This window comes from Micropterus salmoides, unplaced genomic scaffold (genome assembly GCF_014851395.1).
Source record: "Micropterus salmoides isolate LMB-PRFRI ecotype aquatic unplaced genomic scaffold, ASM1485139v1 Ms_hic_scaffold_4, whole genome shotgun sequence".
In the NCBI taxonomy this organism is placed as follows: Eukaryota; Metazoa; Chordata; class Actinopteri; order Centrarchiformes; family Centrarchidae; genus Micropterus; species Micropterus salmoides.
In genome coordinates, this window is record NW_024043372.1 from 10,008,184 (window position 1) to 10,034,502 (window position 26,319).

General features: G+C 41.2%; 2 protein-coding genes and 1 long non-coding RNA gene across 5 annotated transcripts; 2 read left to right on the plus strand and 1 right to left on the minus strand.

Moving 5' to 3' along the window:
• Positions 1-190: 190 nt before the first annotated feature.
• nol8 (nucleolar protein 8) lies at positions 191-17,009 on the plus strand. 2 transcript variants are annotated; one of them, XM_038695685.1, is made up of 18 exons: positions 191-369; positions 2,646-2,791; positions 3,917-3,979; positions 4,305-4,383; positions 5,081-5,237; positions 5,881-6,179; positions 6,937-7,220; positions 7,487-8,865; positions 9,341-9,523; positions 10,622-10,747; positions 11,037-11,130; positions 12,070-12,208; positions 12,312-12,392; positions 12,823-13,118; positions 13,207-13,348; positions 13,948-14,009; positions 14,157-14,239; positions 16,146-17,009. In XM_038695685.1, the coding sequence occupies exons 2-18, from the start codon at positions 2,671-2,673 to the stop codon at positions 16,203-16,205; spliced, it is 3,648 nt and encodes a 1,215-aa protein (XP_038551613.1). In that variant the 5' UTR covers positions 191-369; positions 2,646-2,670; the 3' UTR covers positions 16,206-17,009. The 2 variants fall into 2 exon arrangements, with proteins under 2 accessions (XP_038551613.1, XP_038551614.1); XM_038695686.1 differs by having other exon boundaries at positions 13,210-13,348.
• Positions 16,378-17,750, minus strand: LOC119885599. Of its 2 annotated transcripts, XR_005441371.1 has the most exons (4): positions 17,685-17,750; positions 17,183-17,400; positions 16,646-16,708; positions 16,378-16,501 (listed from the first exon to the last, which is right to left on the minus strand). It is a non-coding gene; the product is annotated as an uncharacterized LOC119885599 (long non-coding RNA). The 2 variants fall into 2 exon arrangements; XR_005441372.1 differs by lacking the exons at positions 17,183-17,400; positions 17,685-17,750 and adding an exon at positions 17,452-17,516.
• gpr37l1a (G protein-coupled receptor 37 like 1a) lies at positions 17,309-24,702 on the plus strand. Its single transcript, XM_038695690.1, has 2 exons — positions 17,309-18,088; positions 22,904-24,702. The coding sequence occupies exons 1-2, from the start codon at positions 17,462-17,464 to the stop codon at positions 23,909-23,911; spliced, it is 1,635 nt and encodes a 544-aa protein (XP_038551618.1). The 5' UTR covers positions 17,309-17,461; the 3' UTR covers positions 23,912-24,702.
• Positions 24,703-26,319: the final 1,617 nt, after the last annotated feature.

Here is a 26,319-nt window from a genome sequence, read left to right on the forward strand (position 1 = left end):
ACTATTGTTAAAAGGCACAAAACAAAAAGCTGTTAGATCTAGGAATTGCGAGAACCCCCTCTACATAGAAAGCCGTAAATTATCCGTAAACTCACAGATGTTGGTAATCGAGAATGATTATTACGTCGTTGAGCTAATCAATAGAAACATAATTAGTTATTCATTGATTAACCATCATAATCACACATTGTTATAGATAAACGTACAGGCACCCCTTTCTGGCTTCATTTGTTTTGTTTTTTTGTTTTGTTTTTATTAAACCACAGCGGAACCTTTCGCTTCAGCGGAAACAAGTGCGGAAGGAAAAGTCGTCAGGAGGAGTGCAGCCCCGGACAGAGTAAACGGTGACACCAGCTGGATACATGTGAGGTAAACATTAGTTGGTTTTTCCGTCGATATAAATTAAACCTGTTGATTTATCGTGACAGCTCAGTTATAAGTGAATGTGTTTTCAGATGTTGTTTATTTAGACTTTCTGTGCCGCTGTTTTAGTTCCTCCGAAGATTCAGTGAAGCTCTTCAGGCTGCTGGAGACGTTGAAATCCTCTAATCAAGAAGTTGCGTCCGTTGTGTTTCTTACTTTCCCTCTGTGAATATGGTTGTGATCATATGAATCTTATCCTATTGATCTTTCTCGTTACATTTTTGTAGCTTACAAGTTTAGGTGCACCTACTTGCAGCTAATGCAGTTTATCAGCAGCTCTACAATAAAACATGCTTTGATGAAGTTAACTTATAATGCTCAGTTTTTGTTGAAACCGTCTAAGAAAGGTAATGCAACTCTACGGTCATTTAGGAGGATATAGTTTAAATCAACACTTGACAAAACAAGTGTTTTTATAAATATAAAGAGAGACCGAGAGAGCCACCTGACACTCATATTGTGTTATAGATGATTCCTGAAGCTGTCACCACACACACACACACACCTCTCAAAACAAATAAAGGGAACACTAAAATAACACCTAGTTCTGAATGAATGAAAGAATCTCATTAAATACTCCTTTCTTTACATGGTTGAATGTGCTGACAACAAAATCACACAAATGATCAATGGAAATCAAATTTATCAACCCATGGAGGTCTGGATTTGGAGTCACATTCAAAATCAAAGTGGAAAACCACATTACAGGCCGATCCAACTTTGATGTAATGTCCTTGAAACAAGTCAAAATGAGGCTCAGTAGTGTGTGTGGCCTCCACGTGCCTGTATGACCTCCCTACAACGCCTGGGCATGCTCCTGATGAGGTGGCGGATGGTCTCCTGAGGGATCTCCTTCCAGACCTGGACTAAAGCATCCGCCAACTCCTGGACAGTCTGTGGTGCAACGTGGCGTTGGTGGATGGAGCGAGACATGATGTCCCAGATGGGCTCAATTGGATTCAGTTCTGAGGAACGGGCGGGCCAGTCTATAGCATCAATGCCTTCCTCTTGCAGGAACTGCTGACACCCTCCAGCCGCATGAGGTCTAGCATTGTCTTGCATTAGGAGGAACCCAGGGCCAACCGCACCAGCATATGGTCTCACAAGGGGTCTGAGGATCTCATCTCGGTACCTAATGGCAGTCAAGCTACCTCTGGCGAGCACATGGAGGTCTGTGCGGCCCCCCAAAAAAATGCCACCCCACACCATTACTGACCCACCGCCAAACCGGTCATGCTGGAGGATGTTGCAGGCAGCAGAACGTTCTCCACGGCGTCTCCAGACTCTGTCACGTCTGTCACATGTGCTCAGTGAGAACCTGCTTTCATCTGTGAAGAGCACAGGGCGCCATTTGCCAATCTTGGTGTTCTCTGGCAAATGCCAAACGTCCTGCACGGTGTTGGGCTGTAAGCACAACCCCCACCTGTGGACGTCGGGCCCTCATACCACCCTCATGGAGTCTGTTTCTGACTGTTTGAGCAGACACATGCACATTTGTGGCCTGTTGGAGGTCATTTTGCAGGGCTCTGGCAGTGCTCCTCCTGCTCCTCCTTGCTCAAAGGTGGAGGTAGCGGTCCTGCTGCTGGGTTGTTGCCCTCCTACGGCCTCCTCCACGTCTCCTGATGTACTGGCCTGTCTCCTGGTAGCGCCTCCATGCTCTGGACACTACTCTGACAGATACAGCAAACCTTCTTGCCACAGCTCGCATTGATGAGCCATCCTGGTTGAGCTGCACCACCTGAGCCACTTGTGTGGGTTGTAGACTCCGTCTCATGCTACCACTAGAGTGAAAGCACCGCCAGCATTCAAAAGTGACCAAAACATCAGCCAGGAAGCATAGGAACTGAGAAGTGGTCTGTGGTCACCACCTGCAGAACCACTCCTTTATTACTAATTGCCTATAATTTCCACCTGTTGTCTATTCCCTTTGCACGACAGCATGTGAAATTGATTGTCAATCAGTGTTGCTTCCTAAATGGACAGTTTGATTTCACAGGAGTGTGATTGACTTGGAGTTACATTGTGTCGTTTAAGTGTTCCCTTTATTTTTTGAGCAGTGTATATACAATCCACAGAAAGTAATCATTCACACAGCCGTTGGGAGCAATGTGTGGTTCAGTATCTTCCTCAATGACCCCTCGACATGCAGACTTGAGGCGCCGGGGTGTAAAACCCCCAAGTTTATGGACAATGGTTTAACTTGGTGTTGGTTGTCTGTGCAGTTACTGTTCACGTGGATACGGAGCAATGCGGCGGCTGTACGTCGGTGGGTTGAGCCACTCGATCACCCAGAAGGATTTGAAGGATCGATTTGGAAAGTTTGGAGATGTGGAGGATGTGGAGCTCCGGACCAGGAGGGACGAGGATGGTGAGGAATCCATTGCACACTCTGACAGCCATGTTAACAATAATGTCTAATTTTTAAATTTAATTTTGTTTATTCTTATGCTGTATTAAATGTTTTATACATTCTGAAATCTTACACTTTCTTGACATACATGTGCAATCCATCACGGTCAGCATTATCATTAAAGACTATTGAAAAAATCCCTTTGGTGCATTCAAAGAAGCTCTGATAGATGATTCTTAAATATCAGCTATTGAAAAGCAACTTTTAATGCAAGAAATAGAGTTTGAAATAATAATGCTTATTTGGTTTGTCTTTTAAATTTCAAAAACTATAGTTTGTCAGTGTGGAGTCTGGCTTTTGCCACTGGCATTATTACTGCAATATATAAATTGATCAATTTGAAAGATTTGTCACAGGCCTACTTACATGTCTCTTTATTAAGAGCAATATTGAAGCGATCACAAGAATTAAATGTCAAATGTACATTTAATACAGCAGTTTCTGATTCCATTTTTAAATTCAACTAAAAAAAATAAATTTAAAGACAGAATACGTTTTACAGAAAAATCTTTTATTCATTAATGCCCAAGTTGTTACAACCAGGTGGTAAGAGAGAAAGGAGAAACACAGAACACACACAAAAACAAATATACGAGCCTAGGGTCATAACACAAGTGTATTTAAATTATTTTTAAGCTTTGTATCAATGAATTGATTAATTTCAAATAAACATAGGGGAAGTCTGCAATTATTCCATTAGCGCCGTCCAGACTCCATATATCAGTAGCATGTTTTTCATCAGTTGACCCTCAAATAGTAGACATTTTAGCTTCTTTAAACACACCAACAGAACTTTTTGCTCACAACATCACCAAATGATTTTGTGCCAATGGTTGCCTGGAAGAAAAGAAATCTTAAAACAGATTTGGGAAATGTTCAGTGTGAATTTTAAGTACATGCGTGTTTGTGATAATCAAAATTAGATTTATCGTCCTATAGTGAACAGAAACATTTTTAGGCTTCTTTTGTAGAACTGGTTGTTGTGGTTCCATCGGGTATAAATCATATTTGCTGTTTATATTGTTTTTTTCAGAGGTTCCTCAGTGAGTTATATTTGCTCTGACTCTTGCTGTTCTTCTGCAGGTACTCCTTACAAAACTTTTGGCTACATTAACATCAACATTTCAGACGCAGATCTGAAGAAATGTAAGTGACAGCTGTCGTACTGCAAGAACCATCCATCTGTATATGTCATTTAGTGTCATTCAACCATGAAGTTTTATTTTACCTATAACGGGAGAAAATACTACTGACAGGGGGATTACAAACTTCAGTTTCTTTTCTTTAACCTGCATGTCAGTATCTTGAAACGAAACAGAATCAGAAAAATCACTGAACAATTCTGGTTCTGGAAAATATTCAAACATGATGATTTGTTTTGTGTTCGAGTCCTTTACATTGTGTTCCATTATAACTGACATAAGCGCTTGTGTTGTATCATCAGTATGTGATTAGTGTGTTTCCTCTGTAGGTTTGACGGTTCTGAACAAATCCAAATGGAAAGGAGGAACTCTACAGATTGAAACAGCCAAGGAGAGTTTCCTGCACAGGTAAAGTCCAGGAAAGTCTTTCTAATATTAACACGGAAATTACTATGCGGGGAGAGGAAGCTGATATATTTAACAAATCAATTAAACTTTAAATGGGGCTGGAACGTAAATTTAAAAAAAATCTTCCACTGATCTGCTGATTTTTTTCTCAATTAATCGATTAATTGTTTTATCTGTAAAATGACAGGAAAAAAAAGTTTCTGTCAAAGGTGATGTATTCAGACGTCATGTTTTATTCGACCAACCATCCCAAACCCAAAGATATTTTTGCTTGACAAATGACTCAAACGACTGAAAGATTACCAAGATAGCTGTGATTTTGCACACACTTTAAGGAGGATCCCATACACTGTTTGATTTTTAGGTTCAGATCAGAACCAAACCCTCAACAGCAGATTTCTGTGTCAATGGCAAAGACACCAAATCTGTTTAAAACTTTGACAAAGCTAAAACCCAAATCTTAACTTATAAAATGAAAGCAGGAGAGGAAGTAGTATGTAACCATCTGTTTAAAAAAATTTAAGTAGTTCTGTAGGATTAAGGCATTCTTTGATTCCAGTAATTCTTGATGGAGAAATGGCTCCTTAAAGCAGCAGAGAGTTGATTAAGTAAAAATGATTCCGCCTCCCTGAACTACAGACTGATAATCTATGATAATAGATCCCATAGGGTGATGAGTGTGGTATTTGTGTCTTAGACTGGCTGAGGAGCGGCAGGTGGCAGAGGAGCAGCGCATCCAGCAGCCTGCAGCTGAGGACCACAGACAGAAGATGCTGGACTCCCTGAGCAAATCCGGCGTGGACAACTTCACCATGAAGTCTGCGGTCCCGGGGACTGAAGTTCCAGGACACAAGGTCTTGTCATTGTGTTGAAATCAGATCCAGCAGAGCCCAAGCAATACTAATATGAACACATAACATTCATAAGAATCCTTAAAGCTTTTTACATTGTACAAATAAACTTGCTCTTTAATCGATCGGGAAAACTTAAAAGTGAAAGAACTTGAATTAATTTGTGCTTGAAAATTGCATGTTGTTAGAGAAGAGAGATGGAGAGTGGTGATGTTACTCTGTTGTTGTTCTACTGATGGAGACAGTGATAATTGATAATTTGTCATTTATCTGACACTTTTATCCAAAGCGACTTATAATTGCTATGTATGTCAGAGGTCCCACGCCTCTGGAGCAACTAGGGGTTAAGTGTCTTGCTCAGGGACACATTGGTGGGTGCCACAGTGGGAAGCGAACCTGGGTCTCCCACACCAAGGGAATGTGTCTTAACACATCCTACATGTTTATCTGTTGTCCTGTGGATGAGTTTGCAGAAACTAAGCAGGTGAAATTAGGAATAAAAGCCTGTCTCTCTCTAATAAAGGCCACTGAGGTTAGAAGAATGCCTCGGCCACTGTTGGAGAGTTTACGTTAATCAGCTTTGTGACGCACAGCATCATGTGTGAGGATGGAGGTGTTTACTGTCTTCTGGGTGCTCTGGTTTCAGGACTGGGTGGTCAGTAAATTCGGACGAGTCCTTCCCGTCTTGCAGCTCCGGTGTCGGAAAGGCAGCAAAGCTCGAACCCTGAAGTACGACCCATCCAAATACAGCCACAACATCCGCAAGTTGGACCGGTCCACCGAAGACCAGCCAATACCGGTCACCCAGCTCACCTGGGAGGTACAGGGAGGGGATGACGACATCAGCAAGAAGAGGCGGGGAGAGTTCCCTCCGTATGAGCCATCGAGACCCAAGAAGAGTCGTACAGACACAGTCAACTCCCATAATGCTGTGGGCAGAACCAGGTAATCAATGTTTTCTGCTCCTAACAGTCCTACAGGTTTCTATAGGAGGAGCGGCTTGACAAGAGGAATACGACATTTGAAGCCCACGTCCAGGACCCGTCTGTGTGTGGTGGCTCTTGATGCAGTAACTCCAGCCTCAGTCCACTCCTTGTGAAGCTTCCCCACACATTTGAATGGCCTTTTCCTGACAATCCTTTCCAGGCTACGGTCATCCCTGCTGTGTCATGCCCTCTTCCACACTTTTCGTTTCCACTTAACTTTCTATTAATATACCTTGATACAGCACTTTGAGAACATCCAACTTCTTTTGCAATTACCTTTTGAGGCTTTCCCTCCTTGTGGACGGTGTCAATGATGGTTTTCTGCACAACTGTCAGGTCAGCAGTCTTCCCCATGATTGTGAATTCCACTGAACCAGACTGAGAGACCAATTAAAGGCTCAGGAACCCTTTGCAGGTGTTTTGGATTAATTAGCTGATTAGAGTGTGACACTTTGAGCCTACAATACTGAACCTTTTCACAATATTCTAATTTTGAGAGTTTTCATAAGCTGTAAGCCATAATCATCGAAATTATATCAAATAAAGGCTTGAAATATCTCACTTTGCATGTAATGAGTCTATATAATATATTTTCACCTTTTAAGTTGAATTACTGAAATAAATGAACTTTTGCACGATATGCTAGTTTCACCTGTACAGTAACTTGATCCCACTTCTGGGATATACACATGATGTTCTGGTCTCTTTCTCTTTAGATTCAAGCAGATGGTTGACTCTGTTGATCACATTGACTCTGTCGATCACACCGAGGCTCATCAGTTCACCAACGGATATGAACTACCAACCAACCACAGACCGGCTCAGAGGAAGGGGGCTCTGACTGAAAGTGATATCGACTCAGACGAGGAAATCCACAGAATGGTGGCAGCTCAGAACACCTCCCATGATGCACTGCGGCATGAAGTGGAGGAGGATAACCTGGAAGTCGTCGGACTTGACTACTTGGTGAAGGGTGGACGTTTGCATCAGCAGCAGAAAGGTGATCTGTTTTAAACACCAACTCCTTTTTAATTTGAGAATTAAAAAGTGTCTCGTCAGCTTAAGAGAATGTAACGATATGTATGTTACCATACCAGTAAATCTGTGATAAGTTAGTACTGATATCCAAGTCAATTTATTGGGCAAATATTTAAGTAAATGTTACTGTAGCTCAGGATGTATCCGACGACCAGGTAAATATTCTTTTAAATATGCTGTAAAAATGTGACAAACTGTGCAAGAACAAGTTTTTCTTTGGGATTCCAGGCGGTCCAGATGATGATGAAGAGAATGGCTACGACTCCGCAGACACGGATGAACTCCTCGCCTCCAGGAAGCCTCCTCCTCCACCACAGGAGAGACTGACTCTGCCCACTGTTGAACATGTCTCAGGAAAGGACACAGGCAGGAAGAGAAAGACAAAGAAGAAAAATAAAGCTGGAGAGGAAGAGGACGATTCATCAGATGCTAAAGAACACCTCACCTCGAGGAAACCGTCCTCCACACAGCAGAGAGGAGATTCTGGTAAACAGAGTTCCCAAAGCCAATGTAAGAAGATGACAGTCCTCCCTGTTTTAAAACCCCCTTCCTCAGAATCAGATAGTGATGAGGATGATGAAGACGATGAGGAGTTAGAATCAACTGATTGCAGCTCAGATTCTGATTATGAAGCCATGTTTTCTAACGTCACCCGTCTGGAGATCTCGCTGGCTGATCTACAGATGCTAGCTGAAGAATCGCAGCAAACCTCTAAGACTGCAGCTCCCAGCATCCTCAGTGTCTCTTCTGAACAAGAAACTAATCTCACCCCGGGTCCTGCTGAACGACCTGCTCCCAAGCAAGGCACCACGCCGGAAGAGATCCTCGCCGCCATCATGGAGGAGGACAGCAGCGATGATGAACAGAAAAAGAAGAAAAGAAAAGCCGTCATGTCAACGTCGCTGCCCGCTTTCCAGGGAACGAGAGCGCTGAACGAGAATGAAGAGGGAACAGGAAGTAAGGTTAAAAAACAGAAGCTGGACTATGAAGCTCCTCAGCTGAACCTCAGAGAAACGTACAGCAAAACCAGCAGGACTCTGAGCGGACAGAAACATGCAGAACCCGAAACCTCAGAAAGCAGTGAGTACGAGGAAGAAGACAGTGAGGAGGAGGAGGAAGAGGAAGAAGAAGAAGAGAGGGAGGAGGAGAAAAGGGTGGAGGTGAAGAACATGGGTGCTCAAAGAGTTTTAAAACTGGTTCCAACTAAAGCTGCAGGAAATGCTGAGAAAAGCGAGACGGGTTCCTCCTCTAGCAGTGACTATGACGAGGAGGAGAGTACGAAGGCCAATCAGACTGCTGTTACAGCTAAAGCTGCAGCAACGGCGTTACCTTCATCCTCCAGCTCCTCCGCTGAGGAAGAGGAGGACGAACAAGAGATCATTTCTGCTGATGCTGCGAAAGCAGCACCCCCCACAGCTCCTCACAGTGAGTCCTCCGCGGAAGAAGAGGAGGATGAGGAGGAGGCTCCTTCTCGGGTGCCATTAGGAGCTAAAGAGGAAGAGGAGCGGCAGAGGAAGGCCAACATGAGGAGGCTGGCTGCTGTCCATCAGAGACAGAAAGAGGCAGAAGAACACAAAAAGCTCATCCAGGGAGCTCTAGCCAACCTGGTGGGTGCCGAATGTGTGTTCAGTTCAGGTGTAGCTTAACGGGTTGGGGTTAGAATCAGGTTTAGGTTAGGTGGGTTAGAGCTGTGGGGTCTGGATTGGACCAAGAAAACCAAAAAATAGACTTAATATTTTATCATAATAAAATAATTAATTGGGTAATTTGATTGAGATTATAAAGTAATTTATTAAACTGAGTCTTGCCCTTGGTAAAAGATTAGGAAAAGATGCAGATTTATTAAGTTTGTATTGAAATGATGCATCCTAAGCCTCTGAATGGCCAGCTGTTATGTGTGTTACACAAGCAGTGCTTACTCATCTTAAAATGAAACCTGCAATAACTTGGCAACTGAGACATTTTCACATATTTATGTTGGTGTGGCGAACGTGTTCAGTTGCATGTTTCCACATCCAGCTGATTTGGAGCAACATAAACGTATTCAGAGTCGTTTTTAACGCCAATATCAATCTTCGTTAGGACACTCCAAAAGCAGGAGCAGGAAAACACATCGTCTTTGGCTCTGATGATGATGATGAGGCTGATGATGAAGATAAGCAGCAGATGACCTCAGAGATCACAGCGTCCAAGAAGACGCTATTCCAGGACAGCCAATCTGAGGACGAGGCATCAGACAGTGAGAACAACACAATAAAAGAAAAGGTGAGTGAGAACTAGGTCACATCGTATTTAGTTAGTTTAGAATGTACCAATGAATTTATGTAAATGCCTGCTTTTATCTATTTATGAATTATTAGTCATTGATTTTCACTGGTGGAAGAAGTATTCAGATCATATAGGAACACTCATCCTTCAGTTTATCAAAACAATTTGGAGCTACATGGTTTTCACTGTACAGGAAAGGTATGAAAAATTTTAATCTGAAAACCACAAGAACAACTAAGTTCACCACAGTGTATTATACAGTAAGTGCGCGGTACAAAACCCACAGTTCAACCACCAATTAATGAGTCCTTATCTCAGTTCAAATCTCCTAGGAGTCCATATTTCTGTATCCCAGTAAGCAAACAAAAAATACTCAGTTTGAGGTTCAATTCAACCCCTTACCATGCTGGTAAGCAGTGCGCTGGCTTTCTCAGACTTGTGAGTTTGGTTTGAAACGCTGTTTCACAGATATTTCCTGAGCTGACTGGGGGCTGTGTGTGTGACGCAGGCGCCGATCACCACAATACGCTTACCTTACTACACGTGTCTTTCTGTTGTGCATTTTCCTGTCCATCAATGCGGTGGATGGCTCGATAATTTACAATTTACCCGCGGGTGGCGGGTGCTACTTTCATTCCCTGTGTGTGATACTAAAATTTCTGTGGCGTCAGCTTCTGTCAAGCTTAAGGCCATTGTACAACAACAGGTACAGTGTAACGTGTGAAGTTGATGCTTCGTCTGCACACTGCTTTACTCTGCTTTTATATCGCAAATGCAATTAATTGTTCAGCCCTACTGAAAAGTAAATGGTAACTAAAGGTGTCAGACAAATGTAATGGAGTAAAAAGTTCAATATTTCGGAGATGTTCTGGAGTAGTTAGAACAAGTTACTTAGTTAGTAGAAGTTACAAAAAATGGAAATACTCATGTAAAGTAAAAGTCTCTAATTTGTATTCTGTTCTTAGTAACATTCCACCACTGTTCACTTTTATGGATGATAATCTTTCAACAGTTTTCTCTCTGATACAAGTGACAGGAATTCAAACCCTAGATTAATTAGCTGTGGTTTAACTGTGTGTGTGTGTGCGTGGTCAGGTCCACGTGAAGTCGTCTGTTCCTCAGCTGTTCAACGGCAGTGAGGATGAGGAGGATGGTGATGAAGAGGAGGATGGCAGCAGGTTTGACATCAGGCCTCAGTTTGAAGGTCGAGCAGGACTGAAGGTGAGAAAAAGTGCTGCTTTATATTCTTTTATAATTTTTATAACATTCCCATGCAAATCCACAATGCCCTCCGCCTAGAATCCAGATCACATCGTCTCCCAAGCAGGAAAGGAAAATGCCTGACTGCTTAAAGCGCTAGATCAGAATAGTCAGAGGTCACCAAAGTCATCAGGGTTCATCCTCTGGGTGCTATAGATTTCGGAACCAGATTTCAAGTCTCATTGCGTCGAGTTATCAGCGCTGTGATTGGACACCTGCCTCTGATGTTGTTTGTTTGTGTATTATCCAGCTGATGGAGCTGCAATCTCGCTTTGGGACAGACGAGCGTTTCCGGATGGACTCTCGCTTCCTGGAGGAGGACAAGGATGAAGAAGAGGATTCAGGTGAGGTTTTGACTGGTGCTGGTGTTTGCGGGGGTCATAGTCAGAAAAGCAGGCCAAGACGGTGAGAAGGAAAGGATGTTTTCTTGACAATGATGCAGAGGTCTGGTATGTTCTTTGTGCAAACTGTAGGTGAATCTAGTCCATAAATTTGTTGCTTGTTTACCCCCCAAGTATCAGTAATGTTAGCTAACATTACAAACAGAGACATAATGTTAGTGAAACGTTGAGCTCATGCTGATAAGTGCAACAGATCAAACCGCTACATCAGCTTCAGAAGAAGAGATCATTTAGAGGTTTCGGCACGTACTATTTGACCAATCAGGAGGATACAATGTGAAACAGTGATTCCACAACGATGGATGCAGGTCGTTGAATATTAGACAGTAACACATTTTGTCATATTTTTTGTTTTCAAAAGTTATGTTCATTTTTATTTTGTTTTAACTACAAAAAAGGTTGTCTGGGAATATTTTCGTCATAGTTTTGTTTAGAAAATTAATTCTGGAGCCTTACTAGTAGCGGCACTAACTAATATAGACAGATAGATACGATAATGGGGTTGTTGAAATCTAAAAGGAAGATAAAATAGGAGCTTATCCTGCAGACGTGGAAATTCTCAGTTTCATTTCTATCAGGTCTGAAAATACACTTCATAAAGAGCAAGACGTGTTGGGTTACATTATGTTTTAATACTGCTGAAAGATTTAATTAATTTTGTAATTATTAATAGCTCATTTTAATAAATTTGATTGTGCTCTAAAGTTTTATGTTTCATTCTACACTCACACAGATTATGTTTGTACTGTAGTCGGATGCCTGTTGGTCTGTTAGATGCTCTTTGTGGTGTACGCTGTGTTTTGTCTTGCTGGGGGTTTGTACACTGAAATGAAACCCGTGAGCATCTCTACCCGGTGAATAAAAGGACTGTTGATGATTCAGGGAAAAAGAGGAGTACGACGGAAGAAGACGAGGATCTGGAGGAGGAGAGGAAAAAGAACCTGTCCATCCTGCAGAGCATCCTCAGCAGCAGCAGCGTCCTTGGCAGCAGCAAGACGGCCGGCAAGGCCAAGACCTTCAGGTCAGCCGCTCACACACAAGTCTGGATCACAGCCACTTCTGAACTGGAACATTTGATATTCAATAGGAAATAAATTCTAAAAAGGAAATGTTTGTGTTTGCAGAGATGTCTCAGCGCTGCATTACGACCCCAGCAGAGAGGAACATGCTGCGTTTGAGACCAAAACAGATGAACCCAAAGAGAGGTACGAACACAGAAACTATCTCAGCACTAATAGTGACCTTATTAACCAGATAGGATATCAGCCACACGTAAGACACTATTCTTTGTTTTTGGTCTTGTTAACAAATCCCATGAGAAGAAAAAGATGTAAATCTTTAAAAAGGGCTCAGAAATATACAGCTTAATTTTTTAAAAGGGCTGTCATTTCCTAAAACAGCTGGTCACTGTAGTGTTTAGCATACATTACTCAAATAGGAGGAAAGATTGATGATAACTTGCTGAGGACTATTTTCAGCAGCGGATGAATCCACATTTAATTCTGCTGCATCAATTTTTCACGCTTTGAAAACCTAGAAAAACTCATCCAAACAAAATGTTCTTCAACTGATGTCATCATTATCACCTCAAACTGCACTCTAGTAAAACTGTCATGTGATCTGTTGTCTTCACAGCAAGTCAGCCAGAAAGAAGAAGAGGGAAGAGGCTCAGAAGCTTCCGGAGGTTTCTAAGGAGATTTACTACGACGTGTCTGGTGATCTAAAGGCCGTGTTCAGTGCGACGAAGGATGACGTCGCTGAAGGAGAGGAGGAGACGAACTGGGATCAAGAGGAAGAAGAGGAGCCAGGAGCGAAGGATGAAAAGCCGAACCCGCTGTCACCTCTCTTCTCAGCTGATCCCAGCGCTGAGTCTTCTGGATTTAAATTCTCCTTTTTTGGAGATGATGCAGAAACAGAGAATAGAGAGACAGGTAGGTCATATCTCGGATATTTCACACTGTCGGAGGGAAGATTTGTTATCCCAATTTTTTAAAATCTGTCTTTCTTTCTCTCTGCAAGAAGAGTACAAGATAGAGAGCATCACGGCGCCAAAGGTGTCATGGCAGCAAGACCCACGTTTCCATGACAGCAGCTCAGAGGAGGATGAGGAAGAAAAGGAGGAAGATGAGGAGCACAGAAGCGTCGCCGCTAACATCGCAGAGTGAGGAAAAATTAAGATTTAATCATGTAGCGGCTGTATGACCTGTTGTCCGATCGTATCAAAAGTCAAAGGGTCTCTATTAGGAGTGCAACGAACGACTGTTTTCAATTTGTGTTTTCTCAATTAATCAAAGAATTGTTTTGTCTATGAAAAGTCAGAAAATAGTGAAAAGGGCTTGTTATGATTTCCCAAAGCCCTTGTTTTATCCGACAATCAGGCCAAAACCAAAATAAAGTAAATTTAGTATAATTTATGAAAAACTAGAACAAGAGAATATTTGGCATTTATGCTATTAAAAATGACAAGATGATAATGATCAGTTGTCAAAATAGTTACGATTTCAATTTTCTGTTGCTCGATGAATAGATTAATCGAATATTCGTTCGTCGCAGAAGTGAAAAAGTAGAGCTTGAGCGAGAAGTTCTCTACACTGATTGTCACACTGTCTGTTAAAGTTAAAATACTTGTAGGACGCAGTATGTTTGAGGTATGCTGAGGCCTTAACATTTACCTATTGACCTGCGGTTTGACTGTTAAAGAGTGGGACAGTTATTCTAAAATCAAATGTCATCTGAATGTGTTTGTGTTACTGTTCACAGAGAGGAGACTCCTTCAAATGCAGATCGATTCTTCTTCTTCCCTGAAGACAGCAGATTGATGGGTAAGATGATTTACTTTTTTATTTTTTTATTTTTTCCTGTTTTCAAGCAGCAGATTAAATCTTCATATATAATTTCATGATCCCAACATTGAAATGTTGTGCTGTTTCTTTAACGTTGATCTGCACGCTCTCTCTCTCTTCCATCAGAGGGTCCCAGGTTGTTCTGTCGGTCCTCTCACCTGGAGGAGCAGAAGGAGGAGTGGGAGGAGAGGAGGAGTGCCCTCAGACAGGTACACATCAGTTTACATGAGCTTCACACAGTAACGTTATCAAAAACAGTCGCACCTCGTTTACGTAGTGAAGTGAGAATTGCAAGAACTTTGTGCAAGACAGTTTTCTGTTTTGAAAATGTTTAAAGAGTAACTTAACACAAAATCTACTTTTTTGGGTTTGTAAATTATATGTACAGGCAATCTAGTAATTCTATCCTCTCTAGACTAAAAACATATCTGATGTTGCCTTGTACTCCACGACCCCCAAGTATAAGGCAATGTGTTGATCAGTGTTAGTGTTTGGGGCAAATCAGAGAAGGTAGAGACTCAGGTAAGTGTGTGGGTTTTAGTGGCATCTAGTGGTGAGGATCGCGAATTGCAACCTGATTGCAGCACAGCTCAGCCACTGCTCACCCCTCCCTTTCCAAGTGTGAAGGAGAAGCTACAGCATCCGACACGCTCTGTCGGGTCTTGTGCTAAATAATAGGTGTGGTCCTCCATTTGTCCACATTTCACTTCTCTTCTTACTTCTAATACACTGGACCACTACTACTACCACTATTACTTCAACTTGTACTTCTTCTTTCTTCCTCGTGCGTATTCTACATGGTGACGAAACTCTGTAGCGCAGTTTGTCCGTTTGGGCTACTGTAGAAACATGGCAGCTATGGTACCATGTAAGGGGACCTGCGGGGTATGTAGAAAGACGGGGCTCATTCTAAAGTAAAAAGTATAACGGTTCATTATGGAAGCGCATTACATTCACCAAAGACAAAAAAATTAGACCGCATATCTCATAATTACGGGAGATCGGGGTCTCGTAATTAATTATGAGAAGAGATAAAATCAGTCCATCCATTGTGAACCACTTATCCTGTGTACAGCATCCAAGGGCATCACTTTGTGTTGAAAAGTGGTGGGGACAAGGGCTCAGATTAGGGGCGTGATGATACTCTTGGATCACGAGATGTGACAATGCACAAGCTGAGAAGATTTTTAACACTATTTGAAGAATGCTGAAATTTATGAGCGTGAGGCCTGGAGGTCCTCCAGAAAATTGTAGTATTAAACACTTAATGTCCCCAGAATGCAGGAAATTTCCTGCTCCAATTTATGGTGGAAATGTCTCTTTTTATGTAAAGGGAAACAAAACAAAAAATTCAGCTGGGAGGTGACAATTCATAAATATAAAAATATAACAGAATATAATGCAGTTATCAGCTGCTTGTTCTTTTTAGCTTAAGTTACTTTTTTAGGACAATGCACATTTGTTTCTTCTTTATTTAAATTGCATTGCATGTTTTCTTGTTGTACAAATAAACAGCGTTTTAACTTGTTAGTTAACATTTCTTGGTGCAAGCTATTTTTCAGAACATTTTTAACAAATGCTTTCAAAATTTGATTGGGACAAAATCAGCCATTTCAAAATGTGGTGGGGACAAGTCCCCAGTGTAAATGACAGCTATGACGGCATCGCAGAGGGGCTGAAGCCAATCCATGCTGATTTACGAGATAAGGTATCTAATTTTTTTCCCTTTGGTGAATGCGAAGTGCTTCCGGTATTATGTAAGGTCTGGTTACACATGGTTACAGGTTCACTGAATGAAATAAAACCCTCTGCTACAGAAAGATCTTCACACACACCTTCATATGTCCAGCATGGCAGGAGTGTAGTCACATGATCAAACACAACCAACTGAGAGCAAGGCTCACCTAAGGAGGAACTGAAGAGTTCAGTTTTTATAGCTCTTGAAGCTAAATACTTTCACTTGTTAAAGGACATTTACACATGTGCTCATATTCACAATTCTGAATACACATGTATGGTTTGAGAAACCTCTCCTCAAACACATTTGAACTAGTGATGGCATGGACTGAAACGGGGAAGATTTAACAAATAGTTTTCTACTTTCCTGTTCCACAGGAGTACCGCAAGAAACACAAGGATGCCCGGAAGAAGCTGAAAGCATCTCAGAAAACTTGAGGATTACGGGACGGGAAGTCTCTGTGTTTCAGAGGTTGCTGGTCAGGACTACAGAATCAGGAGCAGACAGATTATTTCTCTCTTGGTGCCATTTTGTGCCCCAGACTGATTTTTCTTTTCACAGTCAGCAACCAAATGGCTGCTGAAGACAAACATCAAGAGAAAGATCAAGTTCATCAGATTTATTTTTTATTTTAGTAAATACTCTATTTTGTGGTCAGTCATGGGATCGATGCTGCAAATGAACTTCTGGACAGTACGCAGCATCAGTCCGTCACAACTTCAGGGGACCCAACCTGTAATAAAATCAAGAAATAAACAACTTTTCTTAAGCCAGTTTTGGTCTTCTGTACCTCACAGGACCTGTTACTGTATCACAGTCGTCAGGCTTCTGGAGTCAAACTACTGAGACTAAAAAGACAGTTAATAGATCGGCAGACCTGGAAATGCTGCAGGTGTCGTCACGCTGTTCATTTGATGAGAAGCCTCAGTGTCCCTTTGTGCTGTGAAATAAAGTGAAATGAGATTTTGTTCATTAAATATGAAGAAGCTTTCAGTTTGTGAGAATACACTTAGTTATAAAGTTGTATTGTTTATTTAAAAACAGAAGTGGGTCTCAGAGTGGCTCTACATGATGGGCTAAAATGTTTTTTTGTTTTTCTAAGAACCCTCTCTTGTCTGCCTGAAACCGAATTCTGGTTTTAAAAAAAATGTTTTTAATTAAACAAAAAGTTTATTTGTAATTATACACCTTGTAAGAATATTATCAATTGAAGCAAATAAAAGTCTTTAAAACTAGACAAACTAAACTTAGATAATAATGAATTGCGTGAGATCTATTTGACTGATCTACTTCTGCTTACAAACTGAAGACAATTACTAATTAATTACTAACTAATTGTTATATGTTTTATATAGTGATGTGAGTTAAAAACTAAAGTGTCTAGCATATCCACGCTCAGAAAAGAAGTCTTCACTTTATCTCATGCTCATTTTTCCTCCTTATTTTGAAATGTGTGACCGGAAGAAGCTCCCAGTTGTCTTCACTGTGTTGATCCTGGTGAATAACAAGTGCTAAAGTGCGCAGGAGACTCAAAACTTCTCCATCAGGACCAGAAGCGGGGTCGGACTGCGAGACGAACTGTTTTATGGACATTTTTTGTTTCAGGAGTCAAATGTTTGTCGCAGCACATGTCTGTAGGAGAGACAGATAACACGGACCAGTTAGTTCAAAGATCAGAAAAACCTTTTTAAAAATGAGCCCGGTTTTGTGTCTTTTGGTTCTCTTTCTGCGGACCGCTGAGCTCCGTCACGTCCACGCAGCCCAGGACGCGCTGGAGGGGCAGCGGGCAGGGGATGCTGGCGCGCCGGCTGCGGGGACCCTGGAGGCTCTGGACCGTATGGAAAGAGTTCCCGAGCTGAAGCGAGTCGCCCGAGGAGCCAAAGATAGGAATTTCGGGAAAAGAGACCCGCAATTACCGAGCAGTTACAGCCATCCGCGGCGGCACGACGACCCGAGCGGGTACTTCACCACACCGCGGAGCCACCGGGACGCCTCCGCCCCGCCGGGTAACTCTTCGTCAGGCCACGGGTCGGGGCTCCTCAACCCGCTGTTCCCGGTCACCGACGGCTCCTACTGGGCGTACGCAGTCATGCTGCTCGCCCTCGTGCTGTTCGCAGCGGGCATCGTGGGGAACCTCGCGCTCATGTGCATAGTGTGGCACAACTTCTACCTGAAGAGCGCGTGGAACTGCATCCTGGCGGGGCTCGCCTTCTGGGATTTCCTCGTGCTGTTCTTCTGCCTTCCCGTGGTCGTCTTCCATGAGCTCACATTGAAGAGGTTGCTGGGAGACCTGTCCTGTCGGCTCGTGCCCTACCTGGAGGTGAGGAGGATAGGTTGATTGTGCGCGTGAGAGTTCAGGTGGCGCACTTGAAGGATGTTGAAACATTTTACTCAAGTAAAGTTAATTTCCTGAAATTCTAGTATGACGAAACATCACGAGATTAGAAATATTGTTAAATGAATAAACTTTTTATTTAAATTTGTTTATAGGGGAGACCGGGGTTGGTTGGCTCACCTTTCGTTCTGGCATGATTTAATATTCTAACCATAAGCATACCTCAGCTATAAATATGTTTTAATGTGCTTAAATGTTTTAAAACTAGGTGATTTGAACATCTATCAGTAGTTCACCAGAAGGAAGGTGTAATTACTTTTGCTATTTACCATTAAAAAGAATAACAATATAAACAACGTTTTTAATCTCAAAATACCCCAAGAAGCACAAATTCTTTAATCATTTAAAGGACTATTTATTGTTGCACAGGGTAACTCATGGTATAAATTAGCCAAAAGATGATAGCTGAATGTATCTAAAGATATCTAGATATCTGTACCAATTCAGCTATTATGCAGCCATAGTGAGGCAAAGAGATGTCAAACAAATCAAAAAGTTAAAACAAACAACTTAATGTGATGATAATTAATCTGTCCCCCCTTCCCCCGGTTTTAAAGTCATTGTAAATGTTTTCCAGTTTAATAAAGAGACATCCAGGACTGGGATGAATGGCCTGCTTGTGTCTTGTTGCACCTCAGACTCAGAGCAGTCTTTACTTTCAACAGACGTACTGTTATGGTCTGTGCTCAGCTGCCTGTTATGAACTGTCAGGGCAGGCCGGCTGGGGCCCCACATGAAGCGACTCTTATGCTTACTTACTGTTCAGGGTGTAGAGATCCAAAACTAATTTTCAATAATGACACTATTGCTGTCTGTAACAAAAACAGGAGATCATGATAAAACAAATGTCGTGGGCCACTCTTCAGTCCTTTTATTAGTATTAAATACCAGTTCCAGTGTTTCTGCACTAGGATTTAATATTTCTCTACTTAAATTTCATTTCTGGCAGAATGGAGATGGCTTCAAAACAACATAGAGGCTAGGGCTGCAATCATTTGATCTATTACATGTCAAAGAAATAAATGCCGATCACAGTCTAAAGTGACCTTTTAAGATAATAGTTTATGTAAAAGAGAGAAATCCCCACATGTGAGAGTCTGGAACTAGATTACGTTATTAATCAGCTAATCGTTTCAGCTCTAATGGAGACCTTCATGTTGGGAAATAAGATGAGTCCATATACTTTTAAATAATTTCCATTCCTTTATGGGGAAAATAGAGATGACACTCTGTGACTGGTGTTTGACTTCAGTTCCTTGTGTTAAATCTACAAGCAGCTTCATTTTCCAGAAACATTTTCATGAAAGAACTGCTTTAATTTAAATACGAGAATTGAACAAATGGAAAATGTGCTTTTCTTCGCTGTAACTTAAATTTTCTCCCCATCTATACATATGAGATTTTCTGATTCAGTGTCTTGCTCAAAGACACGTCGAGATGTGTACAAGAGGAGATGGGAATCGAACCGCCAACCTTTTATCAGTGGACTTGCTCTACACTCCCACCCTCACACTCAGTCATTGATCAGTGATTTGTAGAGCAATGACAAGATAAGATCAGATCTAGGACTGCAACTAATGATTATTATTTTGATTATCAAATAGTCTGCCAGCTATTTTCATGATTAATTAATTAATCATTTGGTCTATTTAATGTCAGCTCTAAAGCACAAGACATTTTGTCTGCTTGTTTTACTCAAGAAATTTGAACACAGTTGAAAACCCAAAGATATTAAATGTACAATATCATAAAACATAATAAAGCTGCATGTTCTCACAACTGAGAAGCTGGAACAAAGGAATGTTTTCTAGAGGAAATTACTTTTATTTAAAAAAAATTTCAATCAACTAATCGATTTATTGTTTCAGGTCTTATCACATCATCACAATATGATTCTTCTGAAAGTTGATTATTTTATTGGAAGTAGTACTGCAACTTTATTGATTAATCAAAAGATTATTTTGTTGATTCATCATTGAGGCAATAAAATTTGAAAATAGTAAAAAGAAAATCGATCCAAGTTTGACCGAATCCAAAGCCATCAGTCAAAACTCCCCAAAATGTTGTGATGTGACATAAAGTTGGTCCTGAAACCAGAGTTGTCTTTGTCGTATTTTATTCTGAAGCTTCAGAGGTACAAATCATAGAGAGTACAGAGCAGTCTGCAGGAGACTACAAAGAGGTGTGAATGAGTTTTTATAGAGCTGTATAGCGTGGTTGTTTATAGCTTCCGAAGCTGAGCAGAAAATGATTGTGAATGGCAGTTACTAAAACAATGCAGTCAATGAAACAGGAACTTTGTCTAACGCCTGTCAGATAGGGGCCCTGGGTCATTAACGTATATGAGAATAGACCAGAGGACAAGTACAGAGAATGCAGAAGTGAGAACAACCGAACTCACGGTGACCCGCGGTAAAGCACACAATGTTCTTCATACATACATCAAACAATATACGAATCATACAATAATGCATTAAGATACATAAATTACACATCTAAGCCAATCAGTAGCTGAATTTAGACCCTCACAGTAATTATGTGTCACAGCCTGTTGGTTACTCATTGCAGAGTTTTCATTGGCTTCATCAGTCTCCTGTTTCTTGGATGCCGGCCTGTGGAGTACTTTCTTTTATTTTATTTTTTTTTTACGCCTACAGAGCTTTAAATCACTGAAGTGGACTTTTACTAATTTGTAATAACAGCTTGTACGAAGCAGTCTTTAACAAGGTCAGGCTGCTGCCCCCCTCTATTCTTTGTTGCTTCACCTATTTTTATGCTAATTCATTCATTCATTTCTTGCTAATTATTTAACTTTTTTTAAAGTGGACTTCAGCAGTTTGTGCTCTGAGCTCTGTATTCAGCAGTGTTTAAAGCAGGTCAGGCTGCCAGCTGCCCCTGTGCTCGTTTAGTTAAACTATTTTCATGCTAATTAGAGCTCTGTGGTAATTATCTTGAGTTGTGTCTTAACTGTTTGAGGTCATTAAGCACTCACAGAGGGAGGACAAGTCTCTGTAATGATAGTCTGTGTTTTGGGCCAAAACTACAGACTTTAATGTGCACGAGGTACCAATAACTGTCCCAAGTGTGTAAGCTAAGTGCCGTAATGGCTCTATTCCCTCTGTGGCTCCTTTTTATTTACCTATTTCTGTATTCTAAAGCTTTTCACAACCTAGGTCTTACGTAGTTTTGGCTAATTCACTTATAGGCTGTAAGGAAGAATTTAGTGTAGCATCTTTCACAGATCAAGGTAACAAAGTGCTTTACAAGAGAAACATCTAAAGAAACAACACTAAAATAAAACAACAAACAGTAAAAAATACCAACAATAAAACAGCTGTTGGCATAATAAGGCAGAGGAAAGCCTCAAATCTGTTCTTTAAGCAACAAAACAATTTAGACGGTCTGCAGGACGCTTTGTCTGAGTTCTCAGTCATGCTAACAGGCCACGTCAAACTGGAATCAGAGCAGCAACATGAATGAATACAGGTCAAGGGACAACCTGCAAGTAGCTCTGCTAAAAAAAAAAGTCTGTGCTGATATAAAAAAAACTTTCCCTTTTCAATAGCACTTTTTTATAAGGCAGCCTTTGTAAAGGATTTATACTTAGTAACACTACTGGCTTTATTAATGGTAATAAATAATTTACTACTACTATGTTTTTCACTTATTAGTTATGAATGAGAACAACATTTGGGCCAAATTGGCTATTGGACCTCTTGGAGGCATGGAGTGCATCCGGACTGATTGTCTTTTATAACATAACATAAACAAAAGTTGCAAGTCATGTTCATTTTTCCCATTGACACAGTTCTCCAGCACTTCAGTCTTTGATGGACGTGACACCCCTGGCTGAATCATCAGTAGAAAAGAGGAACAACTGTGTTAGAAAATATATCCTTTAATATAAAAGTGCAAGCATGTAAGGTTGCAAGGTTGGGAAAGCAACATGCATTCACAGAGCTTCAAATTCTGTTATTTGTGCCGCTAATGGCAGCTGAAGCTAAAGATTACATTGTGTACAGTTTCAATTAATTCACTTTTAGATTCTGAGAAAATTTTGGATGAATTCAGTAACTATGGCACCATGTTGTGTTCACTGCAATGAAGAAGACGTTTGAGTTCAGTACAGTTTTGCAACTCTATTAAAACAATACTTTAAACATTGTGGAAATATACTTTTTCTTTTTGTTTCTGAGGGTGAGGTTTTTCGATAGAATTCATTCTCCTAGTACGGAGCTGGGCTTTAGGGTAGTTGCGTGCTGGAACTAACTTTGACATTTACTGCAGACTTGATGGATGCGGGCAGCACAGTGGCGCAGTGGTTAACACTGTTGCTGGACAGCTAGGGGAGCTTCAGGATTTATAGAGTTCAAATTTGCAGTTTGAATGTTCTCCTGGTGGTTGTCTACCCTACCTCTCGCCCAATCTAAGCAGAGATAGGGTCCAGCCTCCTGCAATATAAACAGACATAGATTATGCGTAGTTAAAGTAATTAAAAAATGTACTTATTTAACATTGAAGGGGTATTTATGATGAATGAAAGAACTAGATAAAAAAGAACAATTGAGTGCCATGCTGGAGGGGGTCACCACCAGCAGGTGAGGATTTTTTCTCAAATGGGCAACTCAAACATTGTTCTTATTAATTGCTTATACTTATTCTTCTTATTAATTGCGTATTCCCCAAGAAACCTGTTCCATTGACCTTCATTTCCACACCTCTCTCTCACTTCTCTTTTAGGTGACCTCTCTGGGTGTGGCCACATTCAGCCTCTGTGCTCTGAGTATTGATCGCTTCCATGCGGCCACCAGCCCCGGGCCCCTTCAGAAGCCGAAGGTGGAGCCCTGCCAGTCCATCCTATCCAAGCTCTCCGTCATCTGGGTGGGCTCCATGGTGCTGGCCGCTCCTGAGCTGCTGCTATGGCAGCTCCTCCAGGAAAATGTCAGCCTGCCGACACTCACCACTGACCTGCAGCAGAGCCAGTCGGGAGGCTCACTGATGGCTGCCTTTAGGGCTCGAACAGGCGCGTTCAAGGTGGATATCTGTGTTTGTGAGCCGTCTGTGGAGCTCCCAGAGAACATCTACTCTTTGGTGCTGACCTACCACGAGGCCCGCATGTGGTGGTTCTTTGGGTGCTACATCTGTTTGCCGCTGCTCTTCACCCTGGCCTGCGACTTGGTGACGAGGCAAGTGTTAGCCCAGCGTCTTCCACAGAAACCCGGCGGTGACAAGGTGACCGCCAGATGCTCTTCCTCTTCGACAAAGAAGAAGCAGCATGTGAGGGAGCAGAGGCTGCGTACCACTGTGATGGCACTCACCATCTTGTACATCACATGCAACCTGCCGGAGAGCATTTGTAACATCACCCTGGCGTATGTCTCTGCCCAGGTGTCCGATGCGCTTCCGGCTCTGGCTCTGCCAGCACTGAGTCTGATTGGACAGTTCCTGCTATTTGTGCGTTGCTCTGCGACACCGGTATTGCTGCTTTTCCTGTGTCGCTCGCTGGGCCAGGCTTTCATGGACTGCTGCTGCTGCTGCTGTGAAGAGTGCCTCCCCGATGGCAACTCCTCTTCATCGTCATCTGCTTCAACCACCGCCACCTCCAACCTCTCCTCACCCACATCGCCTTCTCCATCCTCCCTGTCTCCTTCCAGCAAAGAGGAGACGAAGAGCATATTGACGACAGAACCAGCAGTCTGCTATGACACAGCGAAAGACTCTTCAACAGCTATCGGGACGCCCTGCTGAGGTCCAGAACTGTATTTAGCTGCAAATAACTTTAAAGGATGATTTAGTTTTTTTTGCATCTTGGGTCCTATTTTCTTAGTTTTGTCCACCATTTCTAACAGCTATAACTATATTGTACTCACTATTTATGAAGTGAATAGCAGTGATCTGGTGATTTACTACGAAGAAGTCGGACGGGTCGAGAAACACAAACAGACAGACAGAAAACAAACAACAGTTCAGATCACACTATATAGTCAAAAGTTTGTGGACACCCTGTCTCAGTCTGTTTTTCTTGATTTGGTCTAGGCCTCTTAGTTCCTATAAAGGAGCCTCTTTATGCTACTTATGATACTTTGGACAGTAGTGTGCTTCCAGCTTTGTGCCAAATGGCTTTCGTGTTCCTAGAGATAATCTCCCTGTGCAAAATAAATCCATACAGATATTGTTTCCCAGTGTGGTGTGTAAGATCTTAAGTGGTCTGCCAAGAGCACTGATCTCAACCCTATCCAACACCTTTGGGATGGGTTGGAGTCCAGACTGGGAGCCAGACTTGATCATCAGTGTTGGAGCTCACTGATGCTCTTGTAGCTGAATGGGAGTAAATCCCTGAAGCCAGGTTCCAACATCTGCAGGAAAGTCTGAAAATCAAATGATTAATCTATAAAATATTTGAGACTAATGTTCAGGCATCCCGATACTTTGTTGGGTTGTTCACACACACTTGGTCATGTCTAAACCACTTTATTTTAAAGCTACAACTAGGGATGAAACTATATGAAAATTTCATATCACGATTATAGTGACCAAAATTATCACAGTTATCAGTATTATCACGGTATTGTAAAAATGTGCCAGAAAATATTAAAATGTGCTGATACACACACTGAAACCATTTCAACAAGTTTTATATTGAAAACTACAAATACAATTGCCATTTTGTTTGCATAAAAAATAAAATAACAGAAAATACCTTTTGTAAACATATCTAAGTGTGCATTATCAAGATTTTATATTATATAGGTAATACAATGACCCCGTGGACAATTACATAAAAACAAATAAGTCTTTAGAAGACCGTGATAGTGTGATGAGAACTGTGATGAGAACAAAAACTGACATAAATACAGAGGAGTCTGTAGCGTTTCTAGATATGCTGGTTGGTTGACTAAACTGCGTAACGTCTTATCATGTGCAGTGGACGAATAGACTCTGCCGACACACGACGCACACAGCAACAGAAAAACGTGTAGCGTTTTTATAAGAGCAGCAACACTGAGAGCTTCAACTATGGTAAGTAGAGTAGATAAAAGATGGAACAGGAAGTGGCCAAAACTTGTTTATCAAACTTACAGATTTGTTTCCAACCTGTCTAATCATCTTACTGTGATCTTCCTTTTCTCAGCTATTAACTTGGTGAGTACAATATTATTATAACTGATTGAAATGATTAACAAAACTATTTAAATAAAACCCACGTTGTAATAAATTGGAATGATCCTTTAATCTCCACCTGTAAAAACAGAAGGTATGGAGCCACTGTAGGAGCAGATACTTGTCTGCCAAGAGTTAGATGAGTAAATACAATATAGAGTTTGTTTTTTTAGTTTAGTGTCCACCTGTGATGAATTAATCAAGTTATTGTAGGACTCATTGTTTTGCAGTTTTTTATGGTACATTTTACAGTTATAGTTATTAATTATTTTCTAATATTCATTCGGGATGTTAGTATCATCTGTTCTAAGTACTGTATTATATAGAAACACTGGGTAATTTGACTTTGGGAAATTTTAAAATGGCTAAACTGAAAATGTTGACATACTGAGTCTTTTGTCAGCAGACTGACAGACTGCTGTGAACTTTGTGAACTGTTTTTTTTTATTGAATTTTTTTGTTGTTTCTGTTTATATGCCCGACTTACACCTTGTCAACACAGGATGTGTCGTGTAAGTAGTACATTGCAGCTGCACATGTGGGAAATGTATCCTGTATAGACAGCAGGTTAAATCTGGGATGAGCTCATATTAGAGATCAATCAACAATTTGAAGCTACATGAAACTATCCAGTGTGAACTTTGACTATTTTTCTACTTGTTTTATTACTTTTGTTTTAGTAAAGTTTAGATTTTCTTCAAGAACAACTGTTTTGCATCACATGTGAGTAATTCCCTCTCAGTACGTTTTTTATGTCTGGTTTACACTTTATCAGCTGATATAAACAATAGAGCTGTTGGTGTTAAAGCCATCTGTGTTTACAGAACCTTAATTCCACTAATGACTGAAATAGAAATGAGTTACATCTTTCACAATCTGTGCAGCAGATGATTTTCTGGAAGTGCTCTTTTTTACTCATTTTAAATATGAATGTATGAGTTTTATACATTTGTTTGTTTGTTTGTTTGTTTTTACCAACAGAATCACATCTTAAA